At 36.1% G+C, this 13,876-nt stretch overlaps 1 protein-coding gene across 1 annotated transcript in view; it reads right to left on the reverse strand.

The window, feature by feature from the left end:
- LOC130835573 (thiamin pyrophosphokinase 1-like) overlaps positions 1 to 12,879 on the reverse strand; it is a 65,004-nt gene extending 52,125 nt beyond the window's left edge. Inside the window, exon 1 of the mRNA XM_057707200.1 lies at positions 12,331 to 12,879. Within this exon, the coding sequence (XP_057563183.1) occupies positions 12,331 to 12,879 (549 nt within the window). The remainder of the gene's footprint in view (positions 1 to 12,330) is intronic.
- Positions 12,880 to 13,876: the final 997 nt, after the last annotated feature.

Raw genomic sequence — 13,876 nt, forward strand, 5'->3', positions numbered from 1 at the left:
TGTGTTTTTTACACTTTTTTTTCCTGTAATTGATTTCTAATCTCACATCATTATGGTTGGAAAAGATGCTTGATATGATTTCATTTTTCTTGAATTTACCCAGGCTTGATTTGTGACCCAAAATGTGAACTATCCTTGAGAATGTTCCATATGCACTTGAGAAGAACGTGTAATCTGCTGGTTTTGGTTGTAATGTCTTATAGATATCTACTAAATCTAGCTGGTTTATTGTGTCACTTAAAGCTCATGTTTCCTCATTAATTTTCTGTCTGGATGATCTGTCCATTGGTGTAAGTGGGGTGTTAAAATCCCCCACTATTATTATGTTACTGTCAATTTCCTCTTTTGTAGTTGTTACAATTTGCCCTATGTATTGAGGTGTTCCTATATTGGCTGCATATATATTTATAATGGTTATCTCCTCTTCTTGCATTGATCCCTTAATCACTACATAGTGTCCTTTTTGTCTCTTGTAACATTTTTTTTAAAGTCTATTTTATCTGATATGAGTATTGCTACTCCAGCTTTCTTTTGATTTCCATTTGCATGGAATATCTTTTTCCATTCCCTCACTTTCCATCTGTATGTGTCCCTAGGTCTGAAGTGGGTTTCTTGTAGACAGCATATTTATGGGTCTTGTTTTTGCATCCATTCAGCCAGTCTGGGTCTTTTGGTTGAAGCATGTAGTCCATTTACATTCAAGGTAATTATTGATATGTATGTTCCTATTACCATTTTCTTGATTGTTTTGTGATTGGTTTTGTAGGTTCTTTTCTTGTCTTGTGTTCCCCACTTAGAGAAGTTCCTTTAGCATTTGTTGTAGGACTGGTTTGGCAGTGCTGAATTCTCTTAGCTGTTGCTTCTCTGTAAAGCTTTTGATTTCTCCATCAAATCTAAATGAGATCTTTGCTGGGTAAAGTATTCTTGGTTGTAGGTTCTTCCCTTTCATCACTTGCAATATATAGTGCCACTCCCTCATGGCTTGCAGAGTTTCTGCTGAGAAATCAGCTGTTAACCTTATGGGAGTTCCTTTGTATGTTATTTGTCTTTTTTCCCTTGTTGCTTTTAATAATTTTTCTTTGGGTTTAATTTTTGACAATTTGACTACCATGTGTCTTGGTGTGTTTCTCCTTGGGATTATCCTGCCTGGGGCTCTCTGCGCTTCCTGGACTTGGGTAGCTATTTCCTTTCCCATGTTAGGGAAGTTTTCAACTATAATCTCTTCCAATATTTTCATGGGTCCTTTCTCTCTCTCTTCTCCTTCTGAGACCCCTATAATGCAAATGTTGCTGCGTTTAACATTGTCCCAGAGGTCTCTTAGGCTGTCTTCAGTTCTTTTCATTCTTTTTTCTTTATTCTTTTCTGCATCAGTGATTTTCACCATTCTGCCTTCCAGGTTACTTTTTAGCCCTTCTGCCTCAGTTAATCTGCTATTGATTCCTTCTAGCATATTTTCATTTCAGTTATTGTGTTGCTTATCTCTGTTTGTTTGTTCTTTAATTCTTCTAGGTCTTTTTAAACTTTTGCTGCATCTTTTCTATCTTTGCATCCAGTCTCTTTTCAAAGTCCTGGGTCATCTTCACTATCATTATTCTGAATTCTTTTTCTGGAACGATGCCTATCGTCACTTCATTTAGTTATTTTTCTGGCATTTTATCTTGTCCCTTAATCTGGTACAAAATCCTCTGCCTTTTCATTTTCTCTGTCTTTCTGTGGCTGTGGTTTTCAGTTCCATGGAACGAAATACTGCTGACACTGCTTGATTCTGCTTTCTGCCCTCTTGTGGAGAAAGCTATCTAAGAGAATTGCGCTGTGCTTCCTGATGGGAAGGACTGATGGTGGGTACGGCTGGGTGGAGGGAGCTTAGTAAAACTTTAATCTGCTTTGGTGGGCAGAGCTCAGTAAAACTTTAATCTGCTTGACTACCAATGGGTGGGGCTTCATTCCCTCTCTCTTGGCTGTTTGGCCTGAGGCTACACAGCACTAGAGCTTAGAAGGCTCTTTGGCAGGGCTAATGGCAGACTCCGGGAGGGCTCATGCCAGTGAGCACTTCCCAGAACCCCTGCCACCAGTGTTCCTGTCCCTGCAGTGAGCCACAGCTACCCCCCACCTCTGCAGGCAACCCTTCAATGCCAACAAGTACGTCTGGTTCAGTCTCCTATCAGGTCACTGCTCCTTCCCCCTGGGTCCTGGTGTGCACACTATTTTTTGTGTGCCATCCAAGAGTGGAGTCTTTGTTTTCCCCAGTCCTGTGGAGGTCCTGCAATCAAATCCCACTGGCTTTCAAAGTCTGATTCTCTGGGGATTCCTCCTCCCATTGCTGGACCCCCAGGTTGGGAAGCCTGACATGGAGCTCATAACCCTCAATCTAATGGGTGGACTTCTGTGGTATAACTGTTCTCCAGTTTGTGAGTTGCCCACCCAGCAGTTATGAGATTTGATTTTATCACAATTTCGCCCCTCCTACCTTCTCATTGTGGCTTCTCCTTTGTCTCTGGATGCAGGGTGTCTTTTTTGGTGAGTTCCAGTGTCTTTCTGTCAATGACTGTTCAGCAGTTAATTGCTCTTGCAAGAAGAAGTGAGCACACATCCTTCTACTCTGCCATCTTGATCCATCTTTTAAGTGTCAATTATCTTTTAAGATATTTTTACAATCATGCAAAAGTCTCTTTTATTTATCCTATGCATATATTTACTATTTCCATTCTCTTTTGGCCTTTGTGTAGATTCAACTTTCTATCTGGTATTATTTTCCTTCTGCTTGAAGAACTTTAAAGAAAAAATTTTAAAAAAAGCATTTCTTGTAGTGTGGTCAGTTGCCAGTGAATTCCCTCAGCTTTACTTTTCTTTGAAAAAAAAATTATAGTTCACTTTTATCTTTGAAAAATACTTCTTGGGGTTTAGAATTCTAGGTTGACAGATTTCTTCAAATCTTTTCATTTGCAGAGTCTAATCTACTCTTCCCATTCTGTGAAATTGCTCAGTTTATATGCCTCCCTCACCCAGAAATCATTCTTTTCTGGAAGTTGTTCTTTTTCTGGCTCTGGAGTATTACCTTAAGCATACATAGATTCAGTCACACATTAAGGGGACACCTCTGCAGATTTCTAGACCCCTTTCTCTCTGTAGCTCCCTTTTGTTGAGTATTTGACCCCACAAATTTTAGCCATCTTGACCTCTACAAATTCTGAACTTTATTTCCCCAACTCAACAAAACTGCCAAGTTCAGTTTGATTCTTCACCCTGTACCACAGAATGAAAATTTTCTCCAGTAAGAAAACAAGTCAATTTGGAGGGAATACACCTTTCATATCCCTTCTCCTAGGGATCGTGTTCCCAGGCCACAATACGAAAAGAGCTCTTTCTAGTTGGCTACCCTGTGATTCTGTAGCCTCTTACTCCCTCATGGATGGAAACAGACTTACCTAATACTGTTTTTGAGACTCACCCATGGTTTTGTGTTCATTTCTTAAGGTAGTATTCTATTTTTTCAATATACAAATGTATTCTCCAGGTAATAAATGTTTTGTTTTTTGGTTTTTATTTTATGTTTTATGTTTTTTACAGATTTTAGCTACTGAGCTAAAGCTCTTACAAACATCTGTTTATCAATATTTGTTTGGAGATACATTTCCATTTCTCTTGGACATTTACTTAGAATTGTTGTGTTATAGAATAGATGAACAATTAACTTCATAAGAAACTACACAGCAATTTTTGAATACGGAGAGTTATACCACTTTGCATTCCTACTAACAATGTATGAACAATCCAGTTTCCTACAAATTTGACATTTTCAGTCTTTTTAACTTTAGCCATTCTAAGTAGTATAAAATGGTATTCAATCATGCTTTTATTTTGCATTTTCCTGATGACTAGTTACATTAAGTATATTTTAAAGTGCTGAGTAGCTAGTCAAGTGTATTCTTTTGTAAAGTCTTTTGCCCATTTTCAATTGAGTTTTTCTTTTAATTGAATTTTCTAAGCATGTCAGGTTATTTTTTATTATATGTTTAACATTGTAAGGAATATGGATTATGTTGACTTTTTTAAAGGCTGTTGAGATTATTGTTGGCAGTAGTTAAATTACTAGCAGCTTTTTTCAATTATGTTAGACTGGATTTTATTCTTTGAAACTATCACAGGTCTGTCCTTAGTCCTATTCATACAGTAGTGGGTTGTCTTTTCTCCAAAGGAGTGGCATTTCTGGGGTCTCAACTAAATGGCTCTGCAAGGTCTAACCACAGTTTGAAACCCCAACAACCTCTGATATCTCAATTCTGCTCTCAGGCCACCAGCAACTACCACTGGTTAGAACATATGGAGACCTACCCTGTACATGACACCCCTACCTTTGGCCAAGAGCTGTCAGCAAACCCCTTGTAGACTTCTGATTCTCCCCTCTGCACAGCTCCCTCCTTTCTTGTACCCTGCCTTATAAATACCAGCCACTTCAGCAGCCCCAAATGCTAATATCTGCCTCCTCCATTCAATAAGACCAGCATGCTTTGCCTGGACTTCATCTTCCTGTGCTGTAGTAGGGAACATGCCCCAATTAGTCTTTGCAAACATAGACTTGTCTCTTGTTTTCCCCTTATCTCAAAGATCTTGAAAACAGCTCAGACATCTTGCTTAGTCTTATAGTTACAGGTAAAAGGACAAGTCTGATACAAGCTGCTACATTATGGCCAGAGTAAGGTCTTCTAGTTATATTTAACACTTAACAAAGTGTCAAAAAGTCCTATTTTACCATTACCTATCTAGTTAGATTGTTGTTTTCAAAAGTGTCCTGTAATAATTGGAAGAATTTCTCTTCCCATGGCTTTGAGGAGTCTCTAGAAAGAGGTATTAGCTAGAATCTGCCTAAATATCTCAGGTCTATGGTAAAACACAAAGTAAAATTGCAAACCATATTAAGCAAGTTTTTTAATTACATGCAATCATTAGTCCTCAACTACTATAAAAGAGTGTGAATATTAAAACAAAATGTAGAACTATTCATTCAATCCCAGACTTTTAAAATGCATAAATACAGTACTAGAGTGATCTCAAATCAGGTATAAAAATCTTTCATGTCAATCAAAAGCAATGTTATAGATGGATCTGACATAAAATCTGTATATAACAAGGCATCTGACAGATGCTTGAGGAACTGCAAGAGATATTAAAATGCTATTTTTAGCAAATCCCAATTTAGTTTCAAAATGCATATTACAATTCAGAACATCAATATATAAGAATTAATAAAATCAAAGGATAGATAATATGTTCTATTCTAAAATAGAATGAGTGAGGGAGCTAAGAATGGAAATTACAAGAAGCATATATTCATTTTACAAATGTTATTTTATCAGCATGTTTCTTAACTTAAAGCCATGCCATATAATGCAACTTAATATGTTTGACATAAAGATATTAATTTTATATATATTAAAATTAGAGAATCTTATGAGAAAATTATTATTAATTTTGTTTATATATGTTTGTGCTGAATAAGTTAAAATATTTCATATTTTCTTAATCATTTTCTGTCACCAGTTTCTATCTATACTGTGCTCATATGTCTGTGGATATTTTGAGCCCCTTCTCCTAACCTTCCCATGTGGTTCTTGGAAATGTGAGAACAGGGTAGTGCTGAAAGACTGACTACCACCACATTTCTAAATATTCATAATGTAATTTTGGTCATTATTTGGGGGTTATCCAGAAAATTCTGTTGTAAATTCCAATATGTTAATATCCACATTCTAAGAAGCACTGATAAAGATGAGAATTGGGAATTAAGACACCCTATATCACCTTTTATTCACTCATCTGCAATAAGATATTAATTTTTTAAATCATCTGAGCTCCTGAATTCTTCCTCAATAATTATGAGTACCATGTAAATAGGAATCAGAAAGTAGAGGGAAAAATGTGACAGAATGAGTTTGTAGAGATGATCTCTCAGGTACTTTATATTTCAAACATTCTTTGTGTGTGTGTGTGTGTGTGTGTGTGTGTGTGTGTGTGTGGTGAAGGAAAGCACAGTGTATATTGCAGGTACCAAGAAAGGACATTTCAAATATTCTTTTGTTCTAGGAATGCAAAAAAATTTCTTTTCAAAATTATTTTGATCAGTAATCTAAGCGTCCTTGGAAAGGAAGTAAAGCCGTCTAAAATGATCACTTTGTAGGTTATAACATTCATTTGAAGGTAAACATTGTGGTATGTTAAAAAACAGTAAATAATTTTTATTAATGCTTTATACTTATGATTCACATATTATAATCAGAAAGTAGTCAATAATGTCTTTGTAAGAGTTGTTTATACTCACTGTCTTCAATTCATCTCTTCCTATTCTCTCTTAAACCTACTGTGGTCATACTTTTGGCCCCCATCACTCTACCACAAGGATTTCCCCATTCTAATTCCAGCAGTCGATTCTTCAGTCTTACCTTGTTTGACCTAGCAGCAGCATTTAACATCCTTAAAACACGTGATTCTAAAATCAGCATCCAGTTCCCTCCATTTTCAAAGCCACTCATCCTCATTCTCCTTTGTAGATTTTTCTCATTTTCTCTAATTCTCAAAATTAGAGGTCCTTGAAAGTGAGTCCTTCAGTCTCTTCTGTTTTGTTTTCTAATGCTCTCACTCCTTGGGTGATTTTATCCAAACTTATGGTTTAATCTCACCTCCACACTGACAACAGCCAAATTTGTGTCTCCAGTACATACTCTGCAAATTTCTATTTAACTAATTCCATCTAGATTAGTTTAACAGCATCTCAAAATTAATAGATCTAAAATTGACCCTCAAAAATTGCTTCTCCCTCCACCTTTCCCACTTTAATTAATGACAGTTCAGTTCTTTCAGTTGATTGAGGCAAAAATCTTAGTTATCTTTGGCTCCTCTCTGTTTCTGTCTCACTGATTTTAGTCCATCAAATGCAGTTGACTCCACCTTCAAAATCAATGCAGAATTTGACCACTTCTCACCACTTCCACTGCCAGTCTAGTCCAAGCACCGTCCTTCTTGTCTAGATCATCGCATTACCCTCCTAACTGGTGTCCCTTCTTCTGCCCTTACCCCTGCACAATCCTTTCTCAACAAGGAAGCCATAATATTCCCAGTAAAATTCAAAACAGAGCATGTCATTGCTTTGCTCAAAACTACCCAGTGGCTTCCCAATTCATCTCAAATTAAAGCCAAATTCTTTGCAACAGCTAAAAGTTCTCACATGGTTTAACCTCCCACAATTCTTTTCAAAAATTGTTTCTTACTCTCCTCACAAATGGATCTTCTGCTCTTCTGGGAGCACATGCTTCTGCCTGAGGGTCTTACCTTTGCTGAGACTTATACTTCAAATGTTCTTCTTCCAAATATCCACAGACTTCATTCCTTTAATTTCTTTTACCTTTTTACTGATGCTTTTCCTGATCGCCTCATTTAAAATTTCAGTAACACGCTTAACTCTTTAATTTCCTCTGTGCATCTATCACTAACTTTCAAAATATTTTTATTGTCTTTTCACTGAAATGTAAAATACCAAAGAGCTGAAATTTTGTCAATGACTGCGATTTTTATCAATGACTGTGTCTCCGGAACCTACAAAAATGCTTGGTAGCACTCAGTAAATAATTCAGGGTGGATGAATGTTTCTTTACCAGAAAATAAGTAATATCCTTGAAATAATGAGTTAACATTACAGATACTACAAGTTGACAAAAAAAAAATTCATCTAAGGATTTTTAGTCCTGTGGGAAGAATAAAAAAGACTAGTCTAGTAGAGTCTGGGAAAAATGACTTAAAATGTAAAAAATCTTAAGGAAGAAAAAAGAAAGTGCCACGTGTCTACTTATTAGATGATATATACAACAAAACCTTAACTATAACTATGACATTGGAAAAGAAAACTCAGACTATGAATTTACATAATTAAGGCAGAGAACAGTTTAAGGATATTTGCCAAACTTTCTTTTACAACATTTTCTGCTTATGGGCAATCCAAATTTCAAATATGTTGAGTATAAATATTTCTTTATAAAACTGATAATGGTAATATATATATTTGTCTGGGGGAAGGGGTTCTTCACTGATTTTAGTGCAAAGCTCAAATGTCTGAAAGAGAAGAACAAGACTTTCAAATAGAATGGCTTCACCCATCATATTCAGCTTTAGTTCCTATTTAACTTGCAGATGATCTTCCACTGATGCATGGTTATTTCCTCTCTATCCACAGCCTGTCCATACCTGTCATTTTTATTTGTTTCATATTGTTTCTACATACACATATATCAGCATACACACTCCCTCATATATATATATTTATATACACACCTATACACATTCCACTCTTTTTTGATCCAAATCTTATGCATTCTTTGAGGTTCACTTCAATTTTCAGTTTTTCCAGTTTGTTTTTAGCTGGTTTCCCAGCTCATTCCAATTCAAATTGCAGTCCTCCTTCCCAAGACATCTAAAATCTCCTCATCCCAATTTTGCCTGTCAATGTCCTTCTGACATTCCATAAATATTTATTAAATACCCACAATGCATAAGGCACTATGTTAAGGCTTCAGATATAGAAATAACCAAGGTAAACATGATTTCTGCTGTCATGCATTTAAGATTAATGGCATGCTTTCTCTGCAGTTTTCCTAAAAATGATATCTTACATATAGAGTCACTTCATATATACTACAGACTCCTACACATAAGAATTATGTCAAATTGTTATTTCGTATTCTCTATAATATTTCATAGGCAGTATCCATAAAAGGCAGGTGAGTTAAAAAGAAAAAATACACAGGGCTATATTTAAGATGAAATAATTTTCTCTTTATTCATATCTCTTTATACTTCAAGAAAGATTAAGAATATAAAAGATTGTATTTGAATTCCAAGATTCAAAACAGTCTTTCTAATAGATCTATATTTAAATTTTTTAAAAAGTGACTTTAAAGGCTAATATGTCTAGTAGATGGTCATATCTCTCTAGAGAATATAGTTCTTCAGAGGTTTTCCAGCATTTTATTAATATGCCTCTTCCAGGAACTTATCTGCTATCATTTTTTTTTTCTGGAGTCCAATCAGAAGATTTTCCAGTGCACCCTCCTTTGTAATAGAATTATCTTAAAAATAACTCTGAACTAACCTAAGTAAACTTTATTGTATAAAGGGCATCTTTAAAAAAATCATAACTTAAATGTCTACAGTGTTATTTTTAAATAATCCAATAGTTTTTGGAACTATGACTATAACTGACATAAATATGTCACATACCATGGAGTAGAAGTGTTAAAAAATGTTAGATAATCTTCACCAATATTGTAATTCATTAATCAAGTAAAACTAGGCTTCAGCCATTTTTCTGAGATGGGTTTTTGTCCTGCTTTGACCCTACCTTTACAGAGCTGCTTTCTCCTAAATTATTGTTTAAATACAGAATATAATGCTCATAGCCTTGGGCAAATACTTCAAAATAATCATATCATTTGGTCCAAAATGATACCGTATCATTTGGTAGTGTATTTACTCCTTTCAATTGTGTAGAAAAGGAGGGTAAATTAAGACAGTGTCGGAATATGGCCAATGATAGCTTTAGGGTGTTGAAACACACACACACACACACACACACACACACACACTCCCATTCAAAGGAGGAAATAAACATTGGGAGCAAACATGGAAAACAATGCGTAGAGTGTTACTCCAGTAAACCTCTTAGACATAATAAGCTTATTTATTTCTCAAATGACTGTTTTAGTACTCCTATTCTCTAAGCCAAGAAAAATTTAAAAGGAATAACCCTCCTTTTTAAAAAGAATAACCCTCTCAGCCTCTGTTCATAATTTACTATAATGGGACATGTACCTTTCTTTTGTATTTTCTCTTCTCATTACCAGATTCATGGGACCATACCTAGGCCTGTTGATCTCCAACATCTCTGCACCACTCAGGGCCTGATTTTATGTATTTGTCTTCCTCTTTGTCTCAAGGAAACCTACTTCTGAAGCCAATAGAAAAATGATTAAGTGTTTTTGGCCTCCTTGTAACTAGAACGTAAACATTTCTCTCATAGCCAATGTCATTCTTCTTTCATATCTGATTATCTTTTCTTCCTTGTGTTATCTATCTAGTGCTTTTCACTAGTACTCATGCACTAAAACACATATGCTGTAGCATTTCATAAGGCTCTAGAATGTATCAAAACAATATGAAGTCAATAAATCATAAATTCAAGATTATTTTTCATGTAGAGACTTTCATCTTTATTTGCATATTAGAATCACCTGGAAACATTTTTAAAAAAACTTATGCCCAGATTGCAGCCTAGAATGATTACATAAGCTCCTGAGAAGATTCTAATATGTAAAGATGTCAATCACTAACCCAACAAGGAGGTAACAACTCACATGAAAAAGCTGAAGAAAGTTTCTACTTTATTCTTTACTGGAATGAAAGAGAGGCTAAGTGGGAAAGTCAGGTGATGTGCCACACTTTCTTCAGTTAGGAGAAGGATCTGGGAAGCAGAGGAAAAGGATCCCATTATCCCTATAGGCAAAATTTTTTTATTAAAGTATAGTTGGTTTACAATATTGTGTTTGTTAGTTTCTGGTGTACAGAAAAGTGATTCAGTTATATGTACTTTTTTTATGATTATTTTCCATTATAGGTTATTACAAGATATTGAATATAGTTCCCTGTGCTATACAATAGGTCCTTGTTGTTTATCTATTTCATATACAGTAGTGTATGTATGTTAATACCACATTTCTAATTTATCCCTCCTCCTCCCTCTTTCTCTTTTGGTAACCATAAGTTTGTTTTCTCTGTTTAAAATCTGTTTCTATTTTGTAAGTAAGTTCATTTGTATTAATCTTTAGATTCCACATATAAGTGATGTGTAATATCTGTCTTTCTCTGTCGGGCATACTTCACTTAGTGTGATAATCTCTATGTCCATCCATGTTGCTTCAAATGACATTATTTCACTCTTGTTTTATGGCTGAGTAATATTCCATTGTATATATATACTGTATCTTCTTTATACATTCATCTGCCAATGAACATTAGGTTATTTCCATGTCTTGGCTATTGTGAAGAGTCCTGCTATAAACATTGGGGTGCATGTATCTTTTTGAATTAGAGCTTTTTGTCTTTTCCAGATATATGCCCATGTGTGGGATGGCTGAATCCTATGGTAACTCTACTTTTAGTGTTTTAAGGAAACTCCACACTGTTTTCCATAGTGGCTGCACCAATTTACATTCTTACCAACAGTGTAGGAGGGTTTCCTTTCCTCCACACGCTCTCCAGAATTTATTATCTGTAGACTTTTTGATGTTAGCCATTCTGACCTGTGTGAGGTGGTACTTCATTGTAGTTTTGATTTGCATTTCTCTAATAATTAGTGACGTGGAGCATCTTTTCATGTGCCTGTTGGCCATCTGTATGTCTTCTTTGGAGAAATGTCTTCTGCCCATGTTTTGACTGGGTTGTTTGTTTTTTATATTGAGTTGTATGAGCTGTTTGTATATTTTGGAAATTAATCCTTTGTCAGTCACATAGTTTGCAAATATTTTCTCCCAGTCCATAGGGTGTCTTTTCATTTTGTTTATGGTTTCCTTTGCTATGAAAAAGCTTATAAGTTTGATTAGGTCCCATTTGTTTATTTTTTCTTTTAATTCTTTTGCCTTGGAAGACTGATCTAAGAAAATACTGCTGAAAATGTTTTGCCTGAGTTCTCTTCTAGGAGTTTTATGATGTCATGTCTTATATTTAAGTCATTAAACCATTTTAAGTTTATTTTTCTATATGGTGTGAAGGAGTGTTCTAACTTCATTGATTCTCATAAGGCTGTCTAGCTTTCCCAACACCACTTGCTGAAGAGACTGTCTTTTCTCCATTGTATATATTTTTTTATTTGTAAGTGTACTATTTATTTATTTATTTATTTATTTATTTATTTATTTATTGGCTGCATTGGGTCTTTGTTGCTGCACACAGGCTTTCTCTAGTTGAGGCAAGTGAGGGCTACTGTTCATTGAGGTGTGAGGGCTCTTCATTGTGGTGGCTTCTCTTGTTGCAGAGCATGGGCTCCAGGTGCAGGCACTTCAGTAGTTGCAGCACATGGGCTCAATAGTTGTGGCTCATGAGCTATAGAGCGCAGGCTCAGTAGTTGTGGGGCATGGGCTTATTTGCTCCAAAGCATGTGGGATCTTCCTTGAGCAGGGATCAAACCCATGTCCCCTGCATTGGCAGGCAGATTCTTAACAACTGCGCCACCAGGGAAGTCCTTCTATGGATTTCACACAATATGTTCACTAGTGATTGTATGTTATTCACCAGGTCAGTGAGGTTCCACTTTAGGCCTGTGGTCGTAACCCAACTGCATGGCTGTCCAACAGGAATAAGGCCACACCAGTCACCCTCCATTCCGGTATCTACATGCAATTTGTGCTTTCCTTGTTGGAGCATGTAGATGAGAGTTTCCTCTTGGATTATTATAATTGGCAAAGGAGTGATTCGAGTTGCTTGGAACAAAGTGCTCACAGACGCCATAATCTGGTGGAAGCGCCCAGCAAGTCCTCCCAAGGTCACAATCATATCTACCTGCAGGTCTTTTCCTTCTATCTTCTTTTGGAGCACTTCAAGGGACTTGGTAAAGTCAATATGGTCTTGATCAGGAGTTGAAATAATTTTACATCCCTTAGTAGTGTAGTATTCTCTAACTTCAGGCCTAATAGAATCAAAGTCTCCACTGATAAATTCAAGCAAAAAGCTTTCCCTTTCTCCTTCAGCGTTGTCATATAAGCGGTTGGCACCTCCATCAGCACAGGCTCTTAGAAGAGCAGTGGGAAGCAGGGGTTCCAACGGGGTAATGACATGCTCCATAACGGACTACAGGTCTACAATGGGGGGTCAAGCCCCCAGCTAGCAGAGTGCAGACTATGGGAGAGAGAACAATCAACTGCTCAGTGCTTGGCTGAGAAGCCTCCTCTCCATTGTATATTTTTGCCTCCATTGTGAGAGATTAATTGACTGTAGCTGTGTGGGTTTATTTCTGGGCTCTCTATTCTGTTCTGTTGTTTTATATGTCTGTTTTTGTGTATAGACAAAATTTTAAAAATCAGTGTCATCGGTTCCAATTGTCTCCCCCCAAAAAAGATATGTTTAAGCCCAAATCCCCAATATCACAGAATGTGACCTTATTTGAAACTAGGATGTCAAAGAGGAAATCAAATTACTATGAGGTTATTAGAATGAGCCCTAATCTAATGTGACTAGTGTCCTAATAAAAAGGGAAAATTTGGACACAAAGACACATTACCAAGGGACAACAATGTTAAAATACACAGAGAAGACAGCCCTGTGATCGACTAATGCATCTATAAGCCAAGGGACACCAAGAATTGCCAGCAAACTCCTGAAGCTAGAAGAGGCAAGAAAACACTCTCCCCCTAAAGCAATCAGAGAGAATGTGGTTCTGATCACATCTTATTTCAGACTTCAAGCCTCCAAAACTGTGAGACCATCAATTTCTCTTGTTTTAATCCACTCAGTGTATGGTACTTTATTATAACAGCCACAGGAAACTACGACAGTTGGGAATTGGGATTATAGTGTTCTGAGAAAGATTACAGCAGTTGAAGGAAAGCTGTGCAAGGGATAAGGCAAATACAAAGTAATATTAAAGACTGTGGTCTCTAAATAGTTAGAATTGCTTAGCACAGTGTTTATAAATGACTGACAATTACTGATACATTTTTCTTTTCTTCAAAATTAATTATCTAGTTATTACTAATGTATGACAATGTGCAATAACAAGCCCAGCTACTTTTCCTTTTAAAAGACATCTTTTGCAGTATTAATTAGATCAGCATGCATTTTG

Source organism: Hippopotamus amphibius, chromosome 14 (assembly GCF_030028045.1).
Source record: "Hippopotamus amphibius kiboko isolate mHipAmp2 chromosome 14, mHipAmp2.hap2, whole genome shotgun sequence".
Taxonomy (NCBI): domain Eukaryota; kingdom Metazoa; phylum Chordata; class Mammalia; order Artiodactyla; family Hippopotamidae; genus Hippopotamus; species Hippopotamus amphibius.